Source organism: Octopus sinensis, linkage group LG1 (genome assembly GCF_006345805.1).
Source record: "Octopus sinensis linkage group LG1, ASM634580v1, whole genome shotgun sequence".
NCBI classification, from domain to species: domain Eukaryota; kingdom Metazoa; phylum Mollusca; class Cephalopoda; order Octopoda; family Octopodidae; genus Octopus; species Octopus sinensis.
Window position 1 is genome coordinate 57,927,203 of NC_042997.1, and position 25,775 is coordinate 57,952,977.

Here is a 25,775-nt window from a genome sequence, read left to right on the forward strand (position 1 = left end):
AGCTAAATCAACTCACAAGTTTCTGCTCAGCTCGAGGCTATAGTAGAAGTCACTTGCCCAAGATGCCGCGCAGTGGGATAGAACCCAATATCACATGACTGGGAACCAAATTTCTCAACCACACAGCCACGCCTGCGCCTACACACACACACACACACACACACACACACACACACACCCATACACCCACACAGGCGTGCATACATGTACACACGTGTGTGTGATTATATATAGTTGATCTAAAAAAGGATTTTTTAATACGGTCTTGGTTGCTAATAAACAAAATATTTAGTTATATCTTTTCCATAGCAACACCTCCTGCATTATGAGATGTTCAGTAATTGTATTTTCGGTAATGAAACATGAAGGCTTCACTGCTATCATGTGTAACACGTTCAACTAGTCGTCTGCCACAAAATTTCCTTATTGATTCTAAAAGCAATGCTCATTGCGCTTCTCGACACCACCATCATCTCTGTAGACGATCGAATTTCTGCGTCACACATCCCTCCTTTTTCTCTATCTGTATGTCTTCTGCTTTTTCTTTCCATGTCTCTTCTCTGCTCTGTTCTGCTCTCCTAACACCCTAACTCTCCGAACACTCTTTGTCACTCCTCTCTTTATGCGACTCTTTCTTCCATCATATAGCTCACCCTCTCTTTTTCTCTGTAGGTCTTCCTAATTTCCCCTGTTTCTCTTAACGCTATCCATTGATTACTATTTTTTCATTATCGCTCGTCAGTCTCTTTCTCTCCCCGTTTCTCTTAGTATTTATCTCTCAACCCCTCTATCATATTGTTTCGGTCTAACCCTGCTCTCGCTTTCTTATTTCTAAATTCTCCACTCCCTTCCCATCCTATTCTCCATTCTAGTAAAACTTCCAACCCTCATCCCTCTTTTCCTTTTTACATATTTGCATAAATATAAATCTATTATCTTTTCATAACTCCTCCTCTTCTCTATCCCCCTGCCTCTCATTGTACCTCTATCTCTTCTGCTGTATTCCTACCTCTCTTTATTTCTATTCCTCTCTACCTTATTCACTACCTCTGCCTACCTCTAAAATCACTTTCTCCATCTCTCAGTCCTTCACACAACGATCGTTTTGCCGTCCAGTGGTCTGTCCCAGATATCCATTGATCTGACTACAGTCGGGTTTATTCAGTATAAATCTCAACTTTGTTATCCCTGACCTTCATTCAAACGTCATAGAAAAAGACTACCCTAGCAATGGCACAAGAAAGAACCATTGTGATAGCTGTTGATGGCAGCAGCGATTCCGAATATGCATTCAATTGTAAGTAAACTACTTTTAATGCATTCACTCTTTTTAATAAGTGTAATACATTCGCATATCCAAGCAACAGAGGTAAGATGTTTTTACATCATAGAAGCTTATTCTATTTTCGGCGTTGGTACCAAGCAGTCGAAATAAGTACCCGGAGAGCTGAAATCCCGTCTCTCTATCTTACACATATTTCACTTTACTTAAACTGCTAAGCTGATGCTTTGAAGAAGGTATGGACGACAGATGACCATTTTTATACATTTTTTAATAAATCAAGGCTGTCTCCAAGCTATAATAAATTATTGACATTATTACTAATAGGTTCCCGTAAGTTACTGACAAACCAAAATCGCCACACGTTTTCGATTTTCAATTGCAGTTTCTTCAATATACTCATAATGAGCGTGTCATGAATGTCACCCAATCACACTGTCTCTAGGCTTATATAATCTATTCCTGTGGGCAAGTCCTAAAGAAGGCAATTTCAAGAGAAACGACCTGGTTTCGATTCCCTGTCAGAAACGTTTTAATTTTTCATTCTTTTTTATGTAGTTAGTGCTTTTGATAAAGGGCATAGACTTCCAAACTTTTAATTTTCTCAATTTAAGAATTATTTATCATGCTTACGTAACAAACAGTTCAATTACTGATAACTGTCGTTAAGAAACTAAATCAATGATCATATTTCGAATACCAGATATACATTTTTACGATTAAAGTTGTAATTTCCAGTGGTATAAACATTAACGCCACACATTCTTATACATCTGTCTTTATACGAAATAAAAATCCTAATATATATAACATATGTACATACATATACGCACACACACACACATAATATAATTTTGGGACTAAAATTGAAGTGTAGTATATCTGTCTGTCTGTCTGTCTGTCTGTCTCTCTCTCTCTCTCTCTCTCTCTATATATATATATATATATATAAGTAATGGATAAGAATACGTCAAAAAGGCGCATAATATAGAGACAATTTGTGCTGAGAGCGAACCAGCTGGTAGTAAAATCCAACGGCAAATGATGGGAGACAGAATCCAGGTGGTTATTAATGGCATCAAAACATTTATAAAATAGTTATACAGAAATGAAAATACACATATACGTACACACACACACACACACACACAAGCGCACGCACATTCACACATGTATTTATGTATATGTATAATATATACATGTGCACATATACATGCACACACACATATGCATATATGTATGTATGTGCACATGTATGCGTGTGTGTGTGTGTTGTCTGTCCTCTCATGGAATTAATATGACTATCACTAGCAATTAGAAAATAAGCTAGCAAAATCTGTATGAAATTTAAGTCAAGAACAGTTTGTAGAACACCACATTTTCTCATTATTTAAGCCAGGGACCCTAAAATAAAGCTGAAAACCAATCTGGAATTTCAAAGTCCCTGCGGAGTGGGTAACCAAGTTGTTGAGGTTACACTGGGTTTATCCCTATTTTTGAGAAGTACTGGTTCTTTGTATTGTTGGGAATCTAGCAACCTTCTTCATCATATTTGAACCCAACAAGTGTGCTGACAATCCAGCCATACAAAAACTTGCTCTGTATTACTATATATAATATGTATGTATGTGTGTATGTATGCATCTATGTATATATTTATGTCTGTATTTGAGTAAATATGTGTATATGAAGGTGAATATATATATATATATATACGTGCATGTGTATGTAGGTAGATGAGTATGTATATATGTGTATATGAAGGTGAATATATATATATATATATACGTGCATGTGTATGTAGGTAGATGAGTATGTATGTATGTGTATATATATATATATATGATTAGGTATAATACATAACACTAGGGAATTTGAATTGGTTAACGGAACCTACATAACTGGACATTTCCCAGACTGTTTTTTTTCTTCTGAAGATGGGCCTCGTTAACGGATTTGAAGTGTACTCATTCCGATCGCGGGGCCTCGACAGAGTCCCGCGTCGTTATTTTTCGTCACTACCTCCCCGTGCCGGGAGTGGGTAATTTGCGCGCCTGCTGCCTTCCTTGGATGTGGTAGCCGTTTTATAAAACTTTCCGCATTGTCAGAAGCTTTTTATGTTCTCTCTTTTTACCTTCTTATACACACACACACACATGTATACACATACATGTATATATATATATATATATATATAAATATATATCTGTATGCAAGGCTGTCTCAGCAGCATTATAGTCCCACAGGCAAACCGATGTCTTGGGACCTATAGTATTTATATATATTTATTGACAACAAGGGACAGCATACATAGATTAGAATTGGACCCCTAGACTTGTGAGGTACCTTGGGCAAATACTTAGTGTCCTAATACCTTTAGATGGCACTATGTGCATACAGATATATGTATGTATGTATGTATGTATGTCATTATTCAGTTTCATTTCAAGATTTCTTGCCAATAATGTATTTACGAAAAAAAAAAAAAAAATAGAAACACACTGAAACATGATTAACATCTATTAATCACTAGTAAATTTAAATTAATTAATCATTCAATAAGCAATTATTCAAATGATTATTACCACATTTTATCAAGTAAACAAATAAAATAAAATAAAATCTACAGTATTCTCATATGATACCATCAGCACAATAATATGTTAAACAAGCTTAGAGGTTCATTACTAACATGTTGTGTGTGTATAAATGTGTGTGTCTGTGTGTGTGTGTGCACATGCATTTGTGCATGTATAAGTTTCTCTGAAATAAATTATTATGCATATGTATGTATGTATGTATGTATGTATGTATGTATGTATGTATGTATGTATGTATGTATGTATGTATGTATGTATGTATGTATGTATGTATGTATGTATGTATGTATGTATGTATGTATGTATGTATGTATGTATGTATGTATGTATGTATGTATGTATGTATGTATGTATGTATGTATGTATGTATGTATGTATGTATGTATGTATGTATGTATGTATGTATGTATGTATGTGCATATATGTGTGTGTGTATGTATTTATACATATACATGTGTGTGTATATATATATATATGTATATATGTGTATCTATATATATATATATACACATATATATGTGTATATATAGACACTCTATACTCTTTGTAGACATTAGACCTGTGAATAGACCTCTAGCTTGTCAAACTGTTCTATTCGTGCAGGCACAGAAAGGGGACATTAAATGATGATGATGACATGTGTGTGTAGATATATTAATTTGAGTGTGCCTGTTACATTTAATCTATGTATTAACATATGGCTCTAGCTGTAAAATTCTACCTCAGAGAAACTTCTTTAAAGCACAGTCTCCTACAAGAAGTTTCTCTGACCCAAAGTATTGCAGCTAGAGTTGTTCTATGTTAGTACATACATTATAAATGTGATACATATTCTCTTGTTGATGTAATATTATTTCACGTGCAAATATTGATTTATGTATTATTAAATACATGCATATATGTATGCATGGGTGTTTATAAGTGAGTGTGTGTGTGTGTGCATATATGTATTTTTCCTGCCTGGTTCCCAAATGAATCTTCATCAACATTCCAAGTTGTAGACCCATCATCTGGAGGTGGGATGGTATGGATTTCCATACTGCCTCTTTTCAAGTGGGTGGCTTATGTTTATAAACACTTTCTCAGAATGTACCTAACTACTTACCTACCTACCTACTTACTTGCTTACTTACCTGCCTCCCTGCCTGCCTGTCAGTCTGTCTGCTTGTCTGTCTATTTTGTCTGTCTATCTATATGTAGACAAATATATATATATATACACACACACATATATATATATAGAAATATGTATGTAGGTATGTATGTATATATGCATATGCATATATGCATATATACTGATGTTGGTTTGTTTACATCCTGTAACTTAGTAATTCAGCAAAAGGACCAATAGAATAATTAGCATGTTTTGAAAAGAAAATATGGTACTGGAGTCAATTCATTCAATTAAAAGTTCTTCAAAGCCATGCCCCAGAATAGCCACTGTCTGACTGAAACAAGTGAGGAATAAAAGATTATATATATATATATATTATATATATATATATATATATATACTCAATATAAAATAGTGTACATTTAAACACAAGAGAACTTTAACAGGTAATTTTACATGCTAGAAGAAGCAGTCAAAATGACCAAAACCACATTTAAGAGCAATTTTGAAGGGAATGAAAAATAAAAACTTTTACCTTGTTATTTTTTTTACCGTTATACCTAGGTTTCGAATTTTTTTAGCAAATAAAATAATTTGCGAGGCAAAATTCTCATCAGTAACTGCGCCATAGCATTAACATATAATTTAGAGACAAATAACACATGTCTCATCATTATATGTTATAATTTTTCAAATTCACCACGCAAGCGCAGTTTCAGTCAGCAGTAAATGAAAAATGCCGAACTGATCTTCGAAATGCTTAAATCATATATGTAAAATATATAGGGTAGTGAATATTTTTAGAAATTTCACTACAATGCTGTCAGTAAGGTGAGGGTTGGCAACGAGTGTAGTGAAGAATTCCGAGTAGAAGTAGGGGTCCACCAAGGATTAGTCCTCATCCCTCTCTTATTCATTATAGTCCTCCAGGCAATAACAGAGGAATTTAAGACAGGCTGCCCCTGGAAGCTCCTCTATGCTGATGACCTTATTCTAATAGCTGAGTCACTGCCAGAACTGGAGACAAAGTTTTGGATGTGGAAGCAAGATCTAGAATTGAAGGGCCTTAGAATCAGTCTAGCAAATACCAAAGTCTTAGTGAGTAGGAAGGCTGTCAAATCACAACCCACTTCAGGTAGATGGCCCTGCTCGATCTGTAGAAAAGGCTTGGGTAGAAACTCCATATGATGTACCAGGTGTAAGCTATGGGCACATAAAAGGTGCAGCAATATCAAAGGAAGGTTAACTGGGAAAATAGTTTTTGTGTGTGGAAGATGCACTGGGGCAATAAACACTGAAGATGTACAGAAAACAGATTCCATCACATGCCAGGAGGAGAAGCTAGAAGTAGTTAATAGCCTCTGCTACCTAGGCAACTAAGTCTGTAGTGGGGGCAGTTGCTCTGAGAGTGTAGCGACTAGAGTAAGAATAGCCTGGGCAAAGTTCAGAGAGCTCCTACCTCTGCTGGCAACTAAGAATCTCTCACTCAGAGTGAAAGGTAGACTGTATGATGCATGTATGCAAACTGCCATGCTACACAGCAGTGAAACATGGGCTATGAATGTTGAGGACATGCGTAGGCTTGAAAGAAATGAAGCTAGAATACTCCGCTGGATGTGTAATGTCAGTGTGCATATACGACAGAGTGTAAGCACCCTGAGAGAAAAGTTGGGCTTAAAAAGCATCAAATGTGGTGTGCAAGAGAGGTGACTGCACTGGTATGGCCATGTGTTACATATGAATGAAGACAGCTGTGTGAGGAAGTGCCACTCCCTAACTGTGGAAGACGTAGACCCAGGAAGACCTGGGATGAGGTGGTGAAGCATGACCTTCGTACACTGGTCCTCACAGAGGCAATGGCAGGAGACTGGGACCTTTGGAGATATGCTGTAATTGAGAAGACCCAGCAGTTAAAGTGAGATTGCAGCCACACATGTCTGGCCTTGTTAAGAATACTCCTGTTGTGTCGGGCAATACATATGCTTGAGAAGACCTGTTGAGTCAAATAAAGCTAATATTGTAGCTGGGGCCAGTGCCCCTAACTGGCTCCCATGCTGGTGGCACATAAAAAGCGCCATCCAAACGTGGTTGATGCCAAGTCAGCCTGACTGGCTTCCGTGCGGTGGCACGTAAAAAGCACCAACCAAAAGTGGCCAATGCCAGTACCCCTAGACTGGCTTGCGTGCCAGTGGCATGGAAAAAGCACCATCCGAATGTGGTCGATGCTAGGTCCACCTGACTGGCTCCTGTGCTGGTGGCACGTAAAAGGCACCATCCGAATGTGGTCGATGCCAAGCCTGCCTGTGCCAGTGGCATGTAAAAAGCACCAATCAATCATGACCGATGCCAGTACTCCCTGACTAGCTCCTGTGCCAATGGCATATAAAAAGCACATCTGAACGTGATTGTTGCCAGACCCGCCTGATTGGCTCCTGTGTCGGTAGCATGTAAAAAGCACCCACTACACTCTCAGAGTGGTTGGTGTTAAGCACATCCAGCTGTAGAAACATTGCCAGATCAGATTGGAGCCTGGTGCAGCCACTGGCTCTCCAGACCTCAGTCAAACCATCCAGCCTATGCCACCATGGGAAACGGTCGTCAAACGATGATGATGATGCTGCTGATAAAATACATCAAGTACAGGGCATCACCAATGAGTGAAAATTACGTAGACACCTGAGTGATAAGTACAGGATGAATTACCAAAAAATACACAATAAGAACAGGACATCACCAATGAGTGAAAAATACATAAATGCATAATGAGAGACAAGTACGGGATAAAATACCAAAAAACAGTCTAACCCCTCCTCAGTTGTTGACTGTTAATTACTCCCTATTTGGAGCTTTCAATGACAATACAGGAAAACTTCATAAAACAGCATATCTAGAAATTTTAAAAATATAAAATTTCTGGAGAATTAGAGCTTTGAACGAACAAACAATGACAGAGTGGATGTACGGTGTAAACAATTGATGAAGACAAACATTAAGGGTTGTTAGGCCAATGGGTAACACCTGGGAGAAATTTTGAAAGGATATAGAATAAATACAAGAGAAAAAGTGAGAGAAAAAATGTTTCTCAAAGGATCTTTCTCTTGCAAGTTACTTGGTGGCCTTGCTGGTGTGGGTAACATGTAAAAAGCACTCAGTCCACTCTGGAAAATGGTTGGCATTAGGAAGGGCATCCAACCATAAAAAGTGTGCCAAAACAGTGGAGCTTGGTGCAGTTCTCTGGCTTGCTTGCTCATGTCAATCTACTCAACACATGCCAGCATGGAAAACAGACATTAAATGATAAATATATATATATATATATATATAAAGATGACAATGTGTGTGTGTGTATCTATCTGTCAGTCTGTCTGTGTGATTCCCTAAAACTTGAGAACTACACAACCGATTTCTTACCGATGCCTTACTTAGGATCCATACGGTGTCATGGGTCAAAAAAAATTTTCAACTTCTTGCCTAATGTGAGCCCAGAGCAATCTCATATCTCTTACACTATTTCAGTCTTATATGTCAAAAGTGAAACAATAACATCTATCTATTGTAATGTGAAATACTTTCATTTTAATAGTTTCACTATTAATACTGAAACTATTAAAGTGAAACTATTATTTCACATACATACATATATACATACAAACATACACATATGTGTGTGTGTGTGTGTGTGAAATTATAATTTAGGGTATCTAAGAGATACCTCCTCACTGGTAATAGCAGTCAAAACCTCTCTCCTGGTGCTGTATGAACATTTAATGTGGTTTTAGAGTCAAGTTTTGGCTGCTATTTCCAGCGTGGAGGTATCTCTAAGATACCCTAAATTATAATTTTAATAATAATTATTATCTTTGAAGGTTTTTATTCCCATGCTGGCCACTTGATAAGATCGATATTTAAATTAACACTCTTATCATCCTTATTTATATAAATTACAACAACAAAACATCCAGACAGTTAGATGATACAAAAAGGGACAAGAAAAACAAGGACAAGTCATTCCCTGCCGTAAGGCTTCACTTTCACACATGCCAGCTTAATTTAATTCGTCTTTAGTCGAAAGACACTTGTTGTTGATGTCCTCTTATTTGTATTTGTAAAATCTAAGCTAAGAGCACTAGATTCCTTGGAAGAAAGCAAATGTGTACGAAAACAAGGACGGGAAAAAACAGAGAAATAGTACACAAATATAAATGCAAATAACAGGTGTCTTTCAACTAAAGATGAATTAAATTAAGCTGGCATGTGTGGAAGTGAAGCCTTACGGCAGGGAATGACTTGTCCTTGTTTTTTCTTGTCCCTTTTTGTATCATCTAACTGTCTGGATGTTTTGTTGTCACCTGTTGCATTCTTGTCCCTTTTTTGTATTCTTTTTTATATACATATAGCGATGTATGTACACTCTGGTCTATTATATATATGTGTGTGTGTGTGTGTGTATACATCTGCACATATGTATATATATATAAATGTATAGATGTAGAGTATACATGTATATGTATGTACATGTATATATATTTATAAATATATGTATGCATATATATGTATGCATGTATATATTTGTATATATATATATGTACGTATAAATATATAGAGATGGTATATGTAATTTGTACACACATATATACACATATATACATGCACACATATATTTATACATATATATATATATATATATATATATATATATTATATATATATATTATATATATATATATATATATGTACATATATGCGTACATACATACATATACATATCATCATTGTTTAACATCCGCTTTCCATGCTGGCATTGGTTGAACGGTTTGACTGAGGACTAGCAAACCAGAAGGCTGCACCAGGCTCCAATCTGATCTGGAAAAGTTTCTACAGTTGGGTGCCCTTCCTAATGCCAACCACTCCGAGAGTGTAGTGGGTGCTTTTACATGCCATTAGTACAAGGGCCAGTCTGCTGACACTGGCAACAACCATGCTCGAATGTTGTTTTTTTCACGTGCCAGTTAGGTGATGCTGGCAATGATCATGTTCAAATGGTGATTTTTATGTGCCACCGGCATGAGAACCAATCAGTGGCCCTGGAAACAATCACGCTCAAATGGTGCTTTTGATGCTCCACTTGCATGAGTGCCAATCAGGCAGTACTGTCATTGGCCACATTAGCAATTTTGATTTTGATTTCATTTGTCTCAACAGGTCTTCACAAGCAAAGTTTATTGTCCAATGAATGAGGGGTATGCATAAGTGGGCTGGTTACACCCACTGGCATAGGCCATGAGTTATGGTCTCACTTGGCTTGCCAGGTCTTCTCAAGCACAGCATATTTCCAAAGGTCTCGATCACTAGTCATTGCTTCGGTAAGGCCCAATGTTTGAAGGTCATGCTTCACCACCTCATCCCAGGTCTTCTTGGGTTTACCTCTTGCACAGGTTCCCTCAACTGCTAGGGTGTAACACTTTTTCACACAGCTGTCCTCATTCCTTCACAACACATGATCATACCAGTGCAGTCGTCTCTCTTGCACACCACATCTGATGCTTCTTAAGTCCAACTTCTCTCTCAGGGTTCTTACACTCTGTCGTGTATGCACACTGACATTACACTTCCAACGGAGCATACTGGCTTCATTCCTTGCAAGCTTACGCATGTCCTCAGCAGTCACAGCCCATGTTTCACTGCCATGTAGCATGGTTGTTCATACATATGTGTTATACGGTCTACCTTTTACTCCGAGTGAGAGGCCCTTTGTCACCAGCAGAGGTAGGAGCTTTCTGAACTTTGCCCAGGCTATTCTTATTCTAGCAGCTACACTTTCAGAGCATCCACCCCTGCTACTGACTTGGTCCTCTATGTAACGGAAGCTATTAACTACTTGTAGTTTTTCTCCCTGGAATGTGACAGAAGCTGTTCTCTGTACATTTTCAGTGTTTATAGCACCTGAGCATTTGCCACATACAAAAACTATCTTCCCAGTTAGCCTTCCTATGATATTTCTGCACCTCTTATGTGTCCATAGCTTACACCGGGTACATATTATGGAGTTTCTACCTATGCCCTTTCTACAGTTCGAGCAGGGCCACCTACCTGAAGGGATTTGTGATTTGTCTGCCTTCCTACTTATTAAGACTTTGGTTTTAGCTAGGTTGACTCTAAGGCCCTTCAATTCTAATCCTTGCTTCCATACCTGAAACTTTTCCTCTAGGTCTGATAGTGACTCAGCAATTAGAGCAAGGTCATCAGCATAGAGGAGCTCCCAGGGGCATCCTATCTTGAATTCCTCCATTATTGCCTGGAGGATTATGATAAATAAAAGGGGGCTGAGGACTGATCCTTGGTGGACCCCTACCCGGAATTCTTCACTGTACTTGTTGCCAACCCTCACCTTACTGACAGTATCCCTGTACATGGCTTGCACAGCTCTCACTAATCATTCATCTATCCCTAGTTTCCTCATTGACCTCCAGATAAGGGATCGGGGACCCTGTCAAAGGCTTTCTCCATGTCAATGAAAGCCAGGTAAAGAGGTTTATCTTTGGCTAGGTATTTCTCTTGCAGCTGTCTTACCAGAAATATAGCATCAGTGGTGCTTTTCCCTGGCACGAACCCAAACTGCATCTCATCTAGACTGACTCTCTCCCTAATTAGTTGGGCGATGACCCTCTCCATGACCTTCATTACCTGATTCAACAACTTTATACCTTTGTAATTATTTGTATCTAAAGTGTCACCTTTACCCTTGTAACAGTTGACTATTATACTGCTATACCAGTCATTGTGTATGACTCCTTCGTCTATCACCTGGTTAACTATACAGGTGACTAGGCTATAGCCTACACCGCCAGATATTTTGAGCATCTCTGCAGTGGCTTCTGATAGGCCAGGGGATTTCCCTGTCTTCCTACCCTTAATTGCTTTGTCTACCAAGGTACTGTCAATTTGGATAGCTGGTCCCTCTGTTGGGTCAGCATTCAGCAGACTCTCTTTCTTCCATTCACTCTCTTGATTTAGCAACCTTTCATAGTGGTGTCTCCAAAACTCTCTCTTTGCAGCCGCGTTTAATGCAAGTGAACTATCATCCATGCAGACACATTTCTCTCCTACGACATCATGATTCTCTCTCACACACTGTCTTGCAACACGAAATACCTCAAGTCTTTGGTCCTCATGGCACAGAACATTGGCAAATTTTTTCTTATCTGCTTCCCCTCTGGCAGTCTGGTACCATTCCCTGCTACCACCGTTCTTCCAGTCCTTCCAAGCCTGTTTCTTTTCTCTAATGGCCCTGTCAACAACAATGTTCCAACGCCAAGTTACTTTGCGTTGAGAGGGGACTTTGCATCATCCACAGATCTGGTCAGTGGCCCTCAGCAGGTTGTCCCATAGAAACTTCCAGTTGTCTTCCACATCATGTGATGCTATATCTCCTTCTATTTTGTCAAAAGCTTTGAGTAATACGTCTCTAAATCTCTGTCCATTTGCAGGATCTTTAAACTTCCAGACCCTTCTCCTTCATGCTGGTCGTCTTCTGGGCATCCATTTAGCCCTGATCCTGAAGTCACTAACTACTAGTCTATGTTGTAGAGTACATTCTTCGCCTGGGAAGGTTTTGGCACTTATAAGCTGCCATCTTTCCCTTTTTCTGGTGGGGATGTAGTCTACCAGATTGGGAGGTAACTAGGTGACTGGTAGGTTTCTTGAAGTTAGTATTGCAAACCATAAGATCATTTGCATCACAGAACTTCAGCAGCCTGGTTCCCTCCTCATTGCAGGAATCAAAACCATAGCCTCCATGTACGCCATGTTGTCCAACATGTCCATTGAAGTCGCCATCCACAAAGAGAAGGTCCCTGTCATTTGTCAACGAGGTAGTCTGCAAGAGGGTATCATAAAATCAGTCTTTCTATCCATCAGGTAGCTCCAGCTGAGGGGCATAGCCTGAGATATTGGTTGCTAACCCATGATGTAACATTAATCTAATCCTAAATATTCTATCGCAGACTCTGACTACCTCTATTCCCTTATCAACCCATTTCTCCGCAAGAAGTATACCCACACCCCGACCCCGTCAATGTTCCCTGCCCAGAAAATTTTGTACCTATGTTCTTTGCCTGTGAGGAACCTAGCGGAACCTCCTGTATATATATATATATATATATATATATATATATTATATATATATATATATATATATGTATATATATGTGTGTGTGTGTGTGTGTGTGTATGTATGTATATATATATGTGGAAGCACATGGCCTAGTGGTTAGAGCAGCGGACTTGTGGTTGAGGGATCACAGGTTCAAATCTCAGACCGGGTGATGTGTGGGTTTAGGAGTGAAACAGCTAAGTTCCATGCGGCTCCCGCAGAAGGTAATGGCAAACTTCTGCTGACTCTTTCGCCACAACTTTCTCTCACTCTTTCCTCCTGCATCTTGCAGCTCACCTGCAATGGACCAGCGTCCCTTCCAGGTGGAGAACCTATACGCCAAGGAAACTGGGAAACCGGCCCTATAAGCCAGGCATGGCTTGAAAAGGAACAAATAATAATAATAATAATGATGATATATATATATATATATATATATAGGTGCAGGTGTAGCTGTATGGTAAGAAACTTGGTTCCAAAGCACATGGTCCCACTGTGTGGTAAGTTGACACGTGTCTTCTGCTATAGCCTTAGATCAACTAAAGCCTTGTGAGTTGATTTGGTAGACAGAAACTGAAAGAAATCTATCGTATATGTATATATATGTAAGTGTATGTGCTTCTCCCTCATCACTGCTTGACAACTGGTGTTGGTTTATTTACATTGCCATAACTTACTGGTTTGACAAGAAGAGACCGATAGAATAAGTACCAAGCTTATAAAAATAAAACAAATACATTGGGATCGATTCAGTCGACAAAGAATTCGACAGATGTAATGCAGTATATGTTTGAAAATGAGGCCATAAACCCCATGAAAATTCATGTAATTTTGCTGTTGATGAAATTTTAAACCATAGATATTAGACACAAATGAAGTAATATTCCTAAAATTTCAACTTCTTATGAGTTAGTAAGACCCTTTAATGGGGGTTTAACCCCCACAATTTAGTCACTTTTTATAAGCCAAGACAAATACAATTGTAGTCTTGGAAGCTGTACAATCACCTGAGTATACAAGATGAGTGCTATTTGTAATTCAATGATACAACTGTGTAAGAGTTTACTTTGAAATATATTTAGATTGTGATTTCTGCAATGTGGTGCATAAATTGTCCATGTAAAGGAGAAGCATCTTTGTCTCCACTGATTCAGTTGCAAAGTGTTATTTTGAGTAAAGTTATTTGGCTGCAGACCTCCTTTGAGTTTTTTTTTATTATCATTGGGTCAGAGATAGTCCCCAGATGGTAACATTAATTTCAAGGTCTTTGCAGATAAGTGATTGGTCATTCAAAGACATTTATAGATTGCAAATTTATTCTATAAGGTTACCTATCTGCATAGTGATCATTGGCAAACTCCAGAGGTGGCACTTACATTTCCCCTTAGTCCTCACGTCACACAGTTGTTACTGTTTATTTCAGTTGGGTCATACCCTTCCAATTGCTATAGATCATTAATGCATCTTACAGCTGTGCCGGTCACCTGTATGGTGAGGAATCCTACAGTGGGGAGCGGTAATAACTAGGGTAGGGTAGCTGATTGCTTATTGTGATCATTTGTCTTTTAGATTCCTGTAGCTTTGCTCTCTTATACAAACCCAGTGAGCATTCATATATTTCCAATTTTGAAGAAATTTAAATAATAGATATAAAACACAAGTTAAAAAAGTTTCCCAACAATTCAACTTCTCTGGTTGACTTTAAGACCACCTGCTAATAGGGGCTTTACTCACACATTTTAGAGCTCTATGTGCTCCATTTTTCAGGAGCAAAACCCTTTGAATAGGTTTTATAAGATTTGGATTTTGGAATCTAAGCATAAAGATGAGTATTATGGAATAAATATGTCATGATTAGAATTTTTGTTAGGGTGGGTAAAGAGGAAAAGAACCCTCATTAAAATTCTTAATCTCCAATTTTAATGAAATTCATATCATAGATATTCCAGTTCATTAGAGAAAATATAAAAGAAAAGTCTAATTCTTCAATTCCATATGACACAGGCAACATTGGGTATATCTGCATATATATATATATATATATATATATATATACAGGGTTTGGGCAGAATAATGGAAACACCTTAAAATTTCAAACAAATTAATTTTAATATGAGGTTGGATGCCTTTGGCAATAATTACAACTTGAATTCTATAAGATATGGACTCGTATAAAGTTTGAATTGTTTCCAAAGGAATTTTTGTTCATTCTTCAGCTAAAACAGTCTCCAGTTCTTGTAGTGATGATGGTGGAGGATATTGACTCCTTACTTGCTTTTCTAAAATGCACCATAAATGTTCAATAATATTGAGATCTGGGAACTGTGGTGGCAAGATAAGATGTTCAACTTCACTAGAATGTTCCTTGTGCCATTCAGTAACAACTTTAGTTGTGTGAATTGGTGCATTATCATCCTGAAAGATTGTGCTCCTTCTGGAAACAGTTCAACAACTATAGGATAAATTTGATCAGATAAAATGCTTAAATAGTCTTGACTATTAATTCTGCCAAGAAGGGAAACCATTAGGCTGGCAGATTTCCAAGTATAGCCCCCCTCCCCCGATCATCACAGATCCTCCACCATGTTTAACAGTTGGAAGAAGGCAGTCTGGGTCAAATGTTTCTTTTGGCTGTCTTCACACGTTTACTCAGCCGCTAGTTGGAAAAAAAGTAAAGAATGACTCGTCCGAGAAAATAACATTTTTCCACTGCTCTAGGGACCAATTCTGTAGGTTTTTACTCCACTCTAAACACTTTGTAATGTTTGTTTTTGAAAGTAGTGGTTTTCTGATTGCAGCCCTCCTGTGAAATCTGGCTTTGTGCAGCTCCCAGCAAACAGTTTTTGTGGAAACTGGGTTCTTGAGGTGGTCATTAAACTCTGCAGTAATTTTGGGAGCTGTACTTTTGTGATCCTTTCTAACAATTTGTGTAAGAGTCTGATGGTCTCTATCTGAAAGTTTTGGTTTTCTTCTGGAGTTTTGTTTTGATGAGGAGGTTTTTCCCTCTTTCTGAAAGGCTGTCATTACTTTTGAGACAGTACTTCTTGATATACCAAACATTTCAGCTGTTTTCATTATGCTAGCCCCTGCCATATGAGCACCAACAGTTTGACCTCTTTGAAAGTTCAATAGATCTGACATTTTAATGAATTTCAATTACCTTTTTCTGATGATTTCTGAAAAGAAACAGCAATTTTAGCAAAATATAGTAAGTGACACTAAAAATAAATCAAAAAACATAAAAATAAACAAGCTTTTGACAGTTTTATAGATATTTCAAAATTATGATGCTATGATGCTAGGTATTTCCATTATTTTGTCCAACCCCTGTATATGTATATATGTGTGTGTGTGTGTGTGAGTGCATATGTGTAAATAGATGTGACAGGAAATATGCAGCTTCAGAGAAGCCCCACCCACCTCAGCAAAATACCACTTTTGTTACTACACAGAACCACTCCATCGTTCACCACTCCACTGAATCAACAACTATCCTCTCCCACCACCATACATCTTCCACCTTTCTCGTGCACTATGCTTCCCTCTCTCTCATCCTTCTCTTCTCTACTGTTTCAGCATTGCTCTTCTGATGCTCAGCACAATCAATCATTGTCTACCCCTACTCCATCACTCACTTCTAAAATGTGTGTAGTCATGTAGCTCTTCTACATCTAGAAACCTGTTCGACTCTGGCTCCTTCTCGAATACTTTTACCATTCTTATGCCCCTTATCTCCTAATGGGAAGATTCCCTATCTCCTGAAGTCTTGCAAGCTGCATGAAGGCCTCACTAGTGCTGGTGACATGAAAAAAGCACTCATTACATGCTGTGAATTGGTTGGCATTAGGAAGGGTGTCCAGCTGTAAAAATGTCAAAGAAGACACTGGGGTATGAATCAGTCCTTGGGCCCATTAAATCCTGTCACACTATCCAACTCATGTGAACATGGACATAAAATGATAATTATGATATATGCACATATATATATATATATATGTGTGTGTACACAATATATATATATGTATATATATGTGTATATTTATATATATATATATGTGTGTGTGTATATATATATATTATATTGATGTGGCAATAAACATCACACACACACATGTATAATAAATTATATATATGTGTGTGTGTATTTAGTTATGCATGTATATATATGTTGGTGATTGCTCCCTTTCACAGGATGATTGCTGTCTCCTGATGCTTCCGTGTCTATGCCATTTGTGACCTTCTGTCCATGATCTCTCAGTCTTGTTGTAGATTTGCATCATTTAAAGCATAGGTGACTGATGAAAGGTGTAATTTACTGTGTTATGCTAACTAGCTAGTTCTGCACATGTTGCTACTCTTCAATCACCATAGGGCCTCAGTAGATGGAATGACAGATGAGATCTCCCTAAAGAGACTGGGTATGACTTAAAACTGCATCTGAAAGTGGGGCTCTGGTTCAGGAGTTCCAGTGTTTTGAGGAGTGTGAAATCACCTCTTAGCCAATATTGCTCCCTAGTCTACTCTGACCCAGAGCAGGAGCATCTAAGGTGGTGAGCTGGCAGAATCATTACCATGCTGGGCAAAATACTTTGTGGCATTTTGTCCATCTTCACATTGTGAGTACAAATTCTGCTGAGGTCAATTTTGCCTTTCATCCTTTTGGGGTTGATGGATTAAGCACCAATGAAACACTGGGATTGATGTAATCAACTAGTCCACACCACCCAAATTTCAGGCCTTGTGCCTTTAGTAGAAAGGATGATATATCAAAATAGGAAGGTTGAAGAATTTTCTGGTATCAGTTATTCACTATTGCCCATACCTCATTTGCTTGTAGGAATTACATAGTTGTACATGTTGGATAAATGTGTAAGAAATTTCTATTAGAAATTCTTCAGACAGAGAATCAAATAATACTTATTACATATTATTTGATTCTCTGTCTGATGAATTTCTAACAGGAAATTTCTTACATGTGTATCTGATATGTACGACTTTGTGAATCCTATTAGCAAAGAAACATGTATAATAATGAATAAATAATACCAGACCTTCCACATTCCTATTTTGTAATACATGCTGGTGTCACATAAAAAGCACTCAGTCCACTCTGTGGTGTGGTTGATGTTAGGAAGGGCATCCAGCCGTAAAAACCATGCCAAAACATACTGATGCCTGGTGCAATCTTCTACCTTACGAGCTCCTGTCAAACCGTCCAACCCATGCCTGCATAGAAAGCAGACATTAGCTGATGATGACGATATATACCCATGCCAGCATGGCAGACGAACGTTAAGCGATGATGATGATGACGATACATGTATATATATATTGTCATATATTTGTCGTATATGAATATCTCTCACATAGAAGCATGTACGTGTGTGTGTGTGTGTGATTGCGCGCGCATAATATATTACTATATCAAACGTGTATTTTGCTTCATGACCATATGAAGGTACGCTTGCTTTCATATTTAGTTACAAGCCTTCTCAGGTGTCAAGGACTTTGCTGAGCGACTCAAGGATGTTTCAAGGATAGAGGTTGTCAGTTACGGAAGTGTCTATTTTCCGCATCATAGTTTCTCCATTCTGTCATTCTCTTTAACAGCTGCTCTGTTCAACCGCTTTTTTTTCAACGCTCTTGTTATTTTAACCTTCATAGGGGTTGCAGTTTATTGGTTGAGTTTATGACTCCAGTCGTTTTATTATTGTCTCGGGTCCTTGTGGCCAATAAAAGAAATTATTATTATTGTTCCTTCTCCTTCAGTGTATACCGTGTGTACTTTCTTTCCTTTTTCTCTTTTTATTTTTATCATTTCATTATATATAACCCCCCCCACACACACACACACAAAGCGTGGGGGTTAAATATATCTTTGTATTGTCATCCTTGTGGCAAATACATGAAATCATCATCATCATCATCATCATTATCATCATTATTATTATTAGTAGCTGGCAGAATCGTTAGCACGCTGGGCGAAATGCGTAGCCGTATTTTCGTCTGACGTTACGTTCTGAGTTCAAATTCCGCCGAGGTCGACTTTGCCCCCTTTCGGGGTCGATTAAATAAGTACCAGTTACGCACTGAGGTCGATATAATCGACTTAATCCGTTTGTCTGTCCTTGTTTGTCCTCTCTGTGTTTAGCCCTTTGTGGGTAGTAAAGAAATAGGTATTTCGGGGTAGTCGGTTATTATTATTATTATTATTGACTCAGGTGTTCAACTGGTACTTATTTTATCAACCTGAAAGGATGAAAGGCAAAGTCGACCTCGGCAGAATTTGGATTCAGAATGTAAAGACGGATATTTTGTCCAGCATGCTAACAATTCTGCCAGCTTTCTGTCTTATGTAAAACGAAATATTACAAAACTAATTTATTAGATTATTTTCTCATGCAGCAGTTGTGTAATATAGTGTGACACATGTAAGGTTTTTTATAACGACAGTTTAGGCCCTTAGAATTACGATGTATATTATATATGGTAACGTATATATTGACTTGATTGTATACACATAATAGCTGTAACCTTGTATTTAAAGCATCTGTACAACTGTATGCAGTTGGTAAGCACCTACGAGCTTGTAAATAGCTCTAAGTATAGTTGCTAATACGTCTGGATTTACACACTTAGGTATCAGCGGGCTTACATAGAAATATGAAAGACTTATAGAAAGATAGGTATTGTAAAATAAGTATACGACAAGCAGCCATTAAGTTTTAGAAGTCAATCACTTGGCAAAATGTCTAGATTCTTGCTTTATTACTAAAACTGAAATCAATAGCAATTGATATTTTTCTCTACTTTTCCCCATTTTCCTCCATTTTTCTTTTTGCCTGAGATACAAATCACATTTACAGTAAAAGGAATGGTAATTGATTTGAGCCCCTCACGATATTCCTTGTACTTATTGATGTGGGAAGAAAACCATTAGTCTGGTTGTGTGACAGTTGCATTAATTCCAGTACTATGTACATATTAATTAACTATTATTTGTAGAAACATTGACTCTTTATAGAAATTGTGTTTGCTTAGGATTGAAGTATAATAGATATACTTTAAGAGAAAAAGCTGTGTGATGTTGCAACTATTATTGAGGCTATTAACAATTTAAGTGAAATCAAATAACTCCTGCTGAATATCATAACTTGACTGCAAACTTGCATTTATTGGAGCATAACTCTGGCACCTCTTTTTCAAATATTCGTGTTGATTTTATTTATTGGAGCATAATTTAGCACCTCTTATTCAAATATTCATGTTGATTTTATTTGACTTATAAAGATACTAACTATAGAAGTAATGTTCATATAAGGTGGCAAGCTGGCAGAGTCACTACTGCAATGGATAAAATGCTTAGTGCATTTCTTCCAACTTTACCTTCTAGGTTCAAAAGGCACTGTAGTCAACTTTGCCTTTATTATTTTGGAGGTTGATAAAAAAAAAATAAAGCACCAGTTGAGCGTTGGGTTGATGTAATCGATTCTCCCACATCACAATTGCTAGTCTTGTGCCAAAATTTGAAACCAATGTTCATATAATATCTACACAACTTCTGATTTCCTTTAGAAACTGACACTGAATATATTTACAGAAATACTGGTTTACATATAAAGCTACAGTCTGTCTTTAGTGTTAGTGTCAATGTGTGTGTTTTAAAGGAACGATACGTTTTTTAAATGACTTTTCTGAGAGGAGAGGCTTGAAATGTTTAGTTTTTATAGGTCAACTGATTTGCTGTCTACATTTATAACCCTTAGAGTTGCTGCTAGCTTAGTCAATAGGGAATTGGTCCTGCAGCCACAAGCATCTTAGTTTGTATATTATTACAGTCATTACCTTGAGTTCAAATCCTCCCAAGGTCATTTTTGCATTTTTATCCTCTCAGGTGTCTGGATAATAATTCTTTCTATTATAATAAAAGGCTTGGAATTTAGAGGGAAGGGGGTTTAGCTTATTACATTGACCCCCAGTGCTCAACTGGTACTTATTTTATTGACCCCAAAAGAATGAAAGGTAAAGTCAACTTTAGTGGAATTTGGACTCAGAATGTAAAGACAGATGAAATACTGTTTAAGTATTTTCTCAGGTGTGCTAATGATTCTGCCAGTTTGCTACTTTAGGTATCTGAATAATAATGAAAAGAAAGAAAGACAGAAATAGACAGACACATAGACAGACAGACAGAGGGAGAGTCTAAACGGATACTTGACCTATGATACACACACTCATATACACTTGACCTGTGAGTAGTAACTGCAAAGTCGCTTTACTGACTTATAGGTTGAGAACTGATTGGATATCTGTACTGCGAGGTGATTGTCTCTACTGAAATTTTATCTGTCTGCATTCCACTTCTCCTGCTATGATTTCTAATATAGGCACAAAGTCACAAATGTTGGGGAAGGATGTAGTTGAAATAATGGACTCAGTAATTGACTTATGCTTTATTTTATATCAATCTAAGAAGGATTTGGATTTAGAATGTAAAGAGGGGCTACTAAAGTGCCAACTAAATGCCACTAAATAAAAAGCTAGTGGTAACTAGATACCACCTAGTAATTCCAATACATCTACTACTATTACAATGGTTGTAATGATGGTTTCAAATTTTGGTGCAAGGCCAGCAATTTTGGGTAAGGGGATAAGTCGATTACATCAATTCCAACACTCAACTGGTACTTATTTTATTGACCACCAACAGGATGAAAGACAAAGTCATCCCCAGCAGCATTTGAACTCAGAATGTGAAGACAGATGAAATGCTTCAAAGCACTTTGCCCAGCGTACTAATGATTCTGTCAGCTCATTGCCTTATGAGATGAATAGTAATACTGATTTCAAATTTTGGCACAAGGCCAGCAATTTCAGGGGAGAGGTTAAGTCAATTACACTGACCCCAGGGCTTAACTGATACTTATTTTATTGACCCTGTAAAGATGAAAAGCAAATTTGACTTTGGCAGAATTTGAACTCAGAATGTAAAGATGGACAAAATGCTACTTAGCATTTTGCCCAGTGTGCTAACAATTCTGCCAGCTGGTAGTGATAATCCTTTCTACTATAGGCTCAAGGCCTGAAATTTAGGGGAGGGGTACAGTTGATTACATCGATCCCGGTACTCAACTGATACTTATTTTACTGACCCCGAAAGGATGAAAGACAAAGTCAACCTCGGCAAAAGTTGAACTCAGAAAATAAAACCGGACGAAATGCCACTAAGCATTTTGCCTGGCGTGTTAACGATTTTACCTCTTGCAGTGGTCATAATAATGGCAGTAATAAAACCTGACCAGTTACACGAGCTTCACCACAGAGATAGAACTTCCACCTCTATCTCTTTAAACCTGTGTATCTCTCATTCATACACATGCAGTCAGTTACTTTACTACCTCTCCCTTCTCTATATATCTTTCTCATTTCCTATAATACAATGCTAAGCTTTGATTATTTTCACATAATACTTAAGTGATTGTTTTATTGTGCTAAATGCCAGGGTTGAGAGATTGTTAGTATGTAAGGAAGTTTCAGAGACACAAAGAAAGAATAAACTAGCTATTCATGTTCACATTAAACAGTGGGAGGTCAAATTACACTCCACTGCAGTAGTTCTCAACCTTTTCTATGTCCCACACCCCAAGGAAATATTTAGTTTTCATGTCCCTGCAAATGTAATATCATGTTCGAAGGTGAAAAAAGTCAATTTTCTAATAACTTACTTTCTAATATTTTTTTTTCTCAAAGTGTATTTAGGTGTGGCATAATAGTTAGGGTGCTTTTCTTTCTTTCTTTCTTTTCTTTCTTTTCTTTTGTTTTTTTTTGTTTTCATTAGCCTATGTACAGTAAGTAAGTTCATGGTGTACTTAAAAAAACAAAGCTATTTTCAAGTGTTAAGTTTAATAACATATTACTTTCCTTCCTTGTTACAACTTCTGAAATGCCACTTCCATATCCCCAGGGGTTGCAGACACCCCACATTGTTCTACTGCATTAAAGAAAGCAATTATACATTAGAATAAAAGATGAGGTGGCTACAGTGGGAATTTGCTTGCTCATAGGTTTACTCAAAGTTAACTTTTTAGTATTCACATTATTCTGTCAAATGTGATGGTTATTTATTCACATTGTTCTGAATTAACCATGCACTATCTCATAGCTTTGAGATTTTGATGATGTGATTGTATATTTTTAGATTGGCATTTTAAATAAGTGTGAGAGGCTAGATCTGGCTACTTTGAACATAAAACAGTTAGCGTTTACATTGGCCAGATATGGTTAGTGTAAACACTAAAAGGTTAAAACAATAATGACTGCAGAGGTCATTTGTCTTAACATAATGTCCTTTACTAAAGTGACAAACAACAGCTTCCACGCTAGAACCTACATTTTGAGAGATTATGACACCGATATTTTGATATCAGTATCAGACATCACAACGAAATATCAGTCATTAAACTTTCTTTGATTTCACAGGTGTTGATCAGCATACACAACCTGCCTTCTACAGAGTACAGGTTTCATACACATAATTTGACCTTTTTGATTTTGTTCTAGATATTTGAAATTGGAGAGCAGTGTCATCGCTGCACAAAAATACTGAATAGTGTTTAACAGTTACCAGGTTACTTTCTTTAATTTTTTTGTTCTTTCTCCTTTACCTTACCTTTCCTTCTTTCTGTTTGTTCTTTTCTTATTCCTCTTTTCATTCTCTTTTCGCCACCTCTCTCTCACATGATATAATTGGTGTTACCTTGAACAACATATATTCCTATACACATGGTTCTGTCATTCACTCTTCAATAATATAAGTTACAAAATAATGCATGTTTAATTGAAAACAATGTGAATAAATAAGTATTACTTTTGAAAGAATACTGTGGATGCTAAAGGGTTAAAGCTTAGCTGTCACTTGCAAGCAAATATGACTTGGTAGCATGTATCATGCTTTCAGGTACCTATGTACCTGTTTTCAGGTTTTAGGTACCTATATAATTACAAGCAGACACCCTCTCAGTCTTCCCACCATTATCTCTGTGGAACAAAAAGGGGATATGACAGCTAGAAGTTGAGAGCACTTGGCTGGTATATATTTTCAGCTGAGTAGACTATAATATCATAAAATGACATCCTTTGTTCAAGGACACAGCATGATGTCCTCTCCAGGAACTGAAACCCATAACCCTATGATCATGAGCCCAGCACTCTAACCATTTGGCCATCTAAATTTTTTTTTTTTTTGTTGCCCTTTTCAAGCCTAGCCAGACTTTCCCGGCTTCTGTGGCATATGTGTTCCCCCCAGCCGGACGGGGCACCAGTCCATTGCAGCGTTACTCAAGAAACAGGAAGAGAGAGTGAGAAAAAGTTGGGGCGAAAGAGTACAACAGGGGTCGCCACCACTCCCTGCCAGAGCCTAGTGGAGCTTTTAGGTGTTTTCACTCAATAAACACACACAATGCCTGATCTGGGAATTGAAACCGTGATCCTCCGACCGCAAGTCCGCTGCCCTAACCACTGGGCCATTGCGCCTCCACCACATCTAAATATGCATTTAGAAAAATATATTAGGCATGTAGAGTGGTATCTGTGATATGACAGGTGATGTTGAGAATATATTGGGTCATCCTATAAATAATGCAGTTTTTTTTATACTCCTTTTATTTTTCAAAATTAAGATAAACAAAGTTCTTTTTTAATCTAAAATATACTTTCCTTTATTTTCTACAATGCTCTTCCATCTATCTGGTAGACTTGCAAGGCCCACCTTCCAAAATTCACTTCTCCATGACTAAAGTACTGACCTCGTCTACAGAATTCATATTTTTTCTGCCCAAATGATTTTGAAGACTGTGGAATAAATGATAATCAGATGGGACAATGTCTGGCGAATATGGCTGGTGGAGCATCATTTCTCATTCAAACTGCTCCAGCCTTTGGAATGTCATCCTCGCTGTATGTGGCTGAGCATTATCCTGAGGGAAGAGTACCTTTCGTCTTGAAACCAAAGATAGTTGTTTTCCTTCTAGTGCTGACTTAAGCCACTGAAGCTACTCGCAGTAGATCTCCTTCGTTATCATTTGGTTTGGGTTTAAAAGTTCAAAGTGGACTAAACCATTCATATCTCACCAATCAGACAACAACACCTTACATGGGTGAAGACCTTCTTTAGTCTGGGTGCCAATGTCTCTCCTTTCCCTACCCACTTGACATTTTTATAGAGAACCTATTTCTTGTCAACAGTCACTATTCAGTCCAAAAGAGGTTCATCCGTGAGACATGACAGCAAAGAAGAGCACACATTCACTCTTTGCACATGATTAGACTCGGAAAGTTTGTGAGGAACTCATTGACCTAATTTACTGACTTTTCCGATGGCACGCAGGTGTTGATGAATGGTTGAATGACCAAATCCAAGTTTCTCTACTAGTTCCTCAGCAGCTACTATGGGGTTTTGTTCTAGCAGTGTTTGCAGGACATCCTTGTGGAGCTCTACAGATCTTCAAGGACGAGGCTTGGCTTCTAGGCCATAGTTTCTGGCATAGAATTTCTAGAACCACCGTTGACACTGGCTTGCGTTCATTGTCCGATCCCCATATACTGCATTAATATTTCTCACACTTTCCG

The 25,775-nt window shown here is 37.7% G+C and overlaps 1 protein-coding gene across 1 annotated transcript in view; it reads left to right on the forward strand.

Annotated features, from left to right (window-relative positions):
• The first annotated feature begins 987 nt into the window (after positions 1–987).
• LOC115212900 (universal stress protein in QAH/OAS sulfhydrylase 3'region) overlaps positions 988–25,775 on the forward strand; it is an 81,561-nt gene continuing 56,773 nt past the window's right edge. Inside the window, exon 1 of the mRNA XM_029781705.2 lies at positions 988–1,297. Within this exon, the coding sequence (XP_029637565.1) occupies positions 1,231–1,297 (67 nt within the window). The 5' untranslated portion in view covers positions 988–1,230. The remainder of the gene's footprint in view (positions 1,298–25,775) is intronic.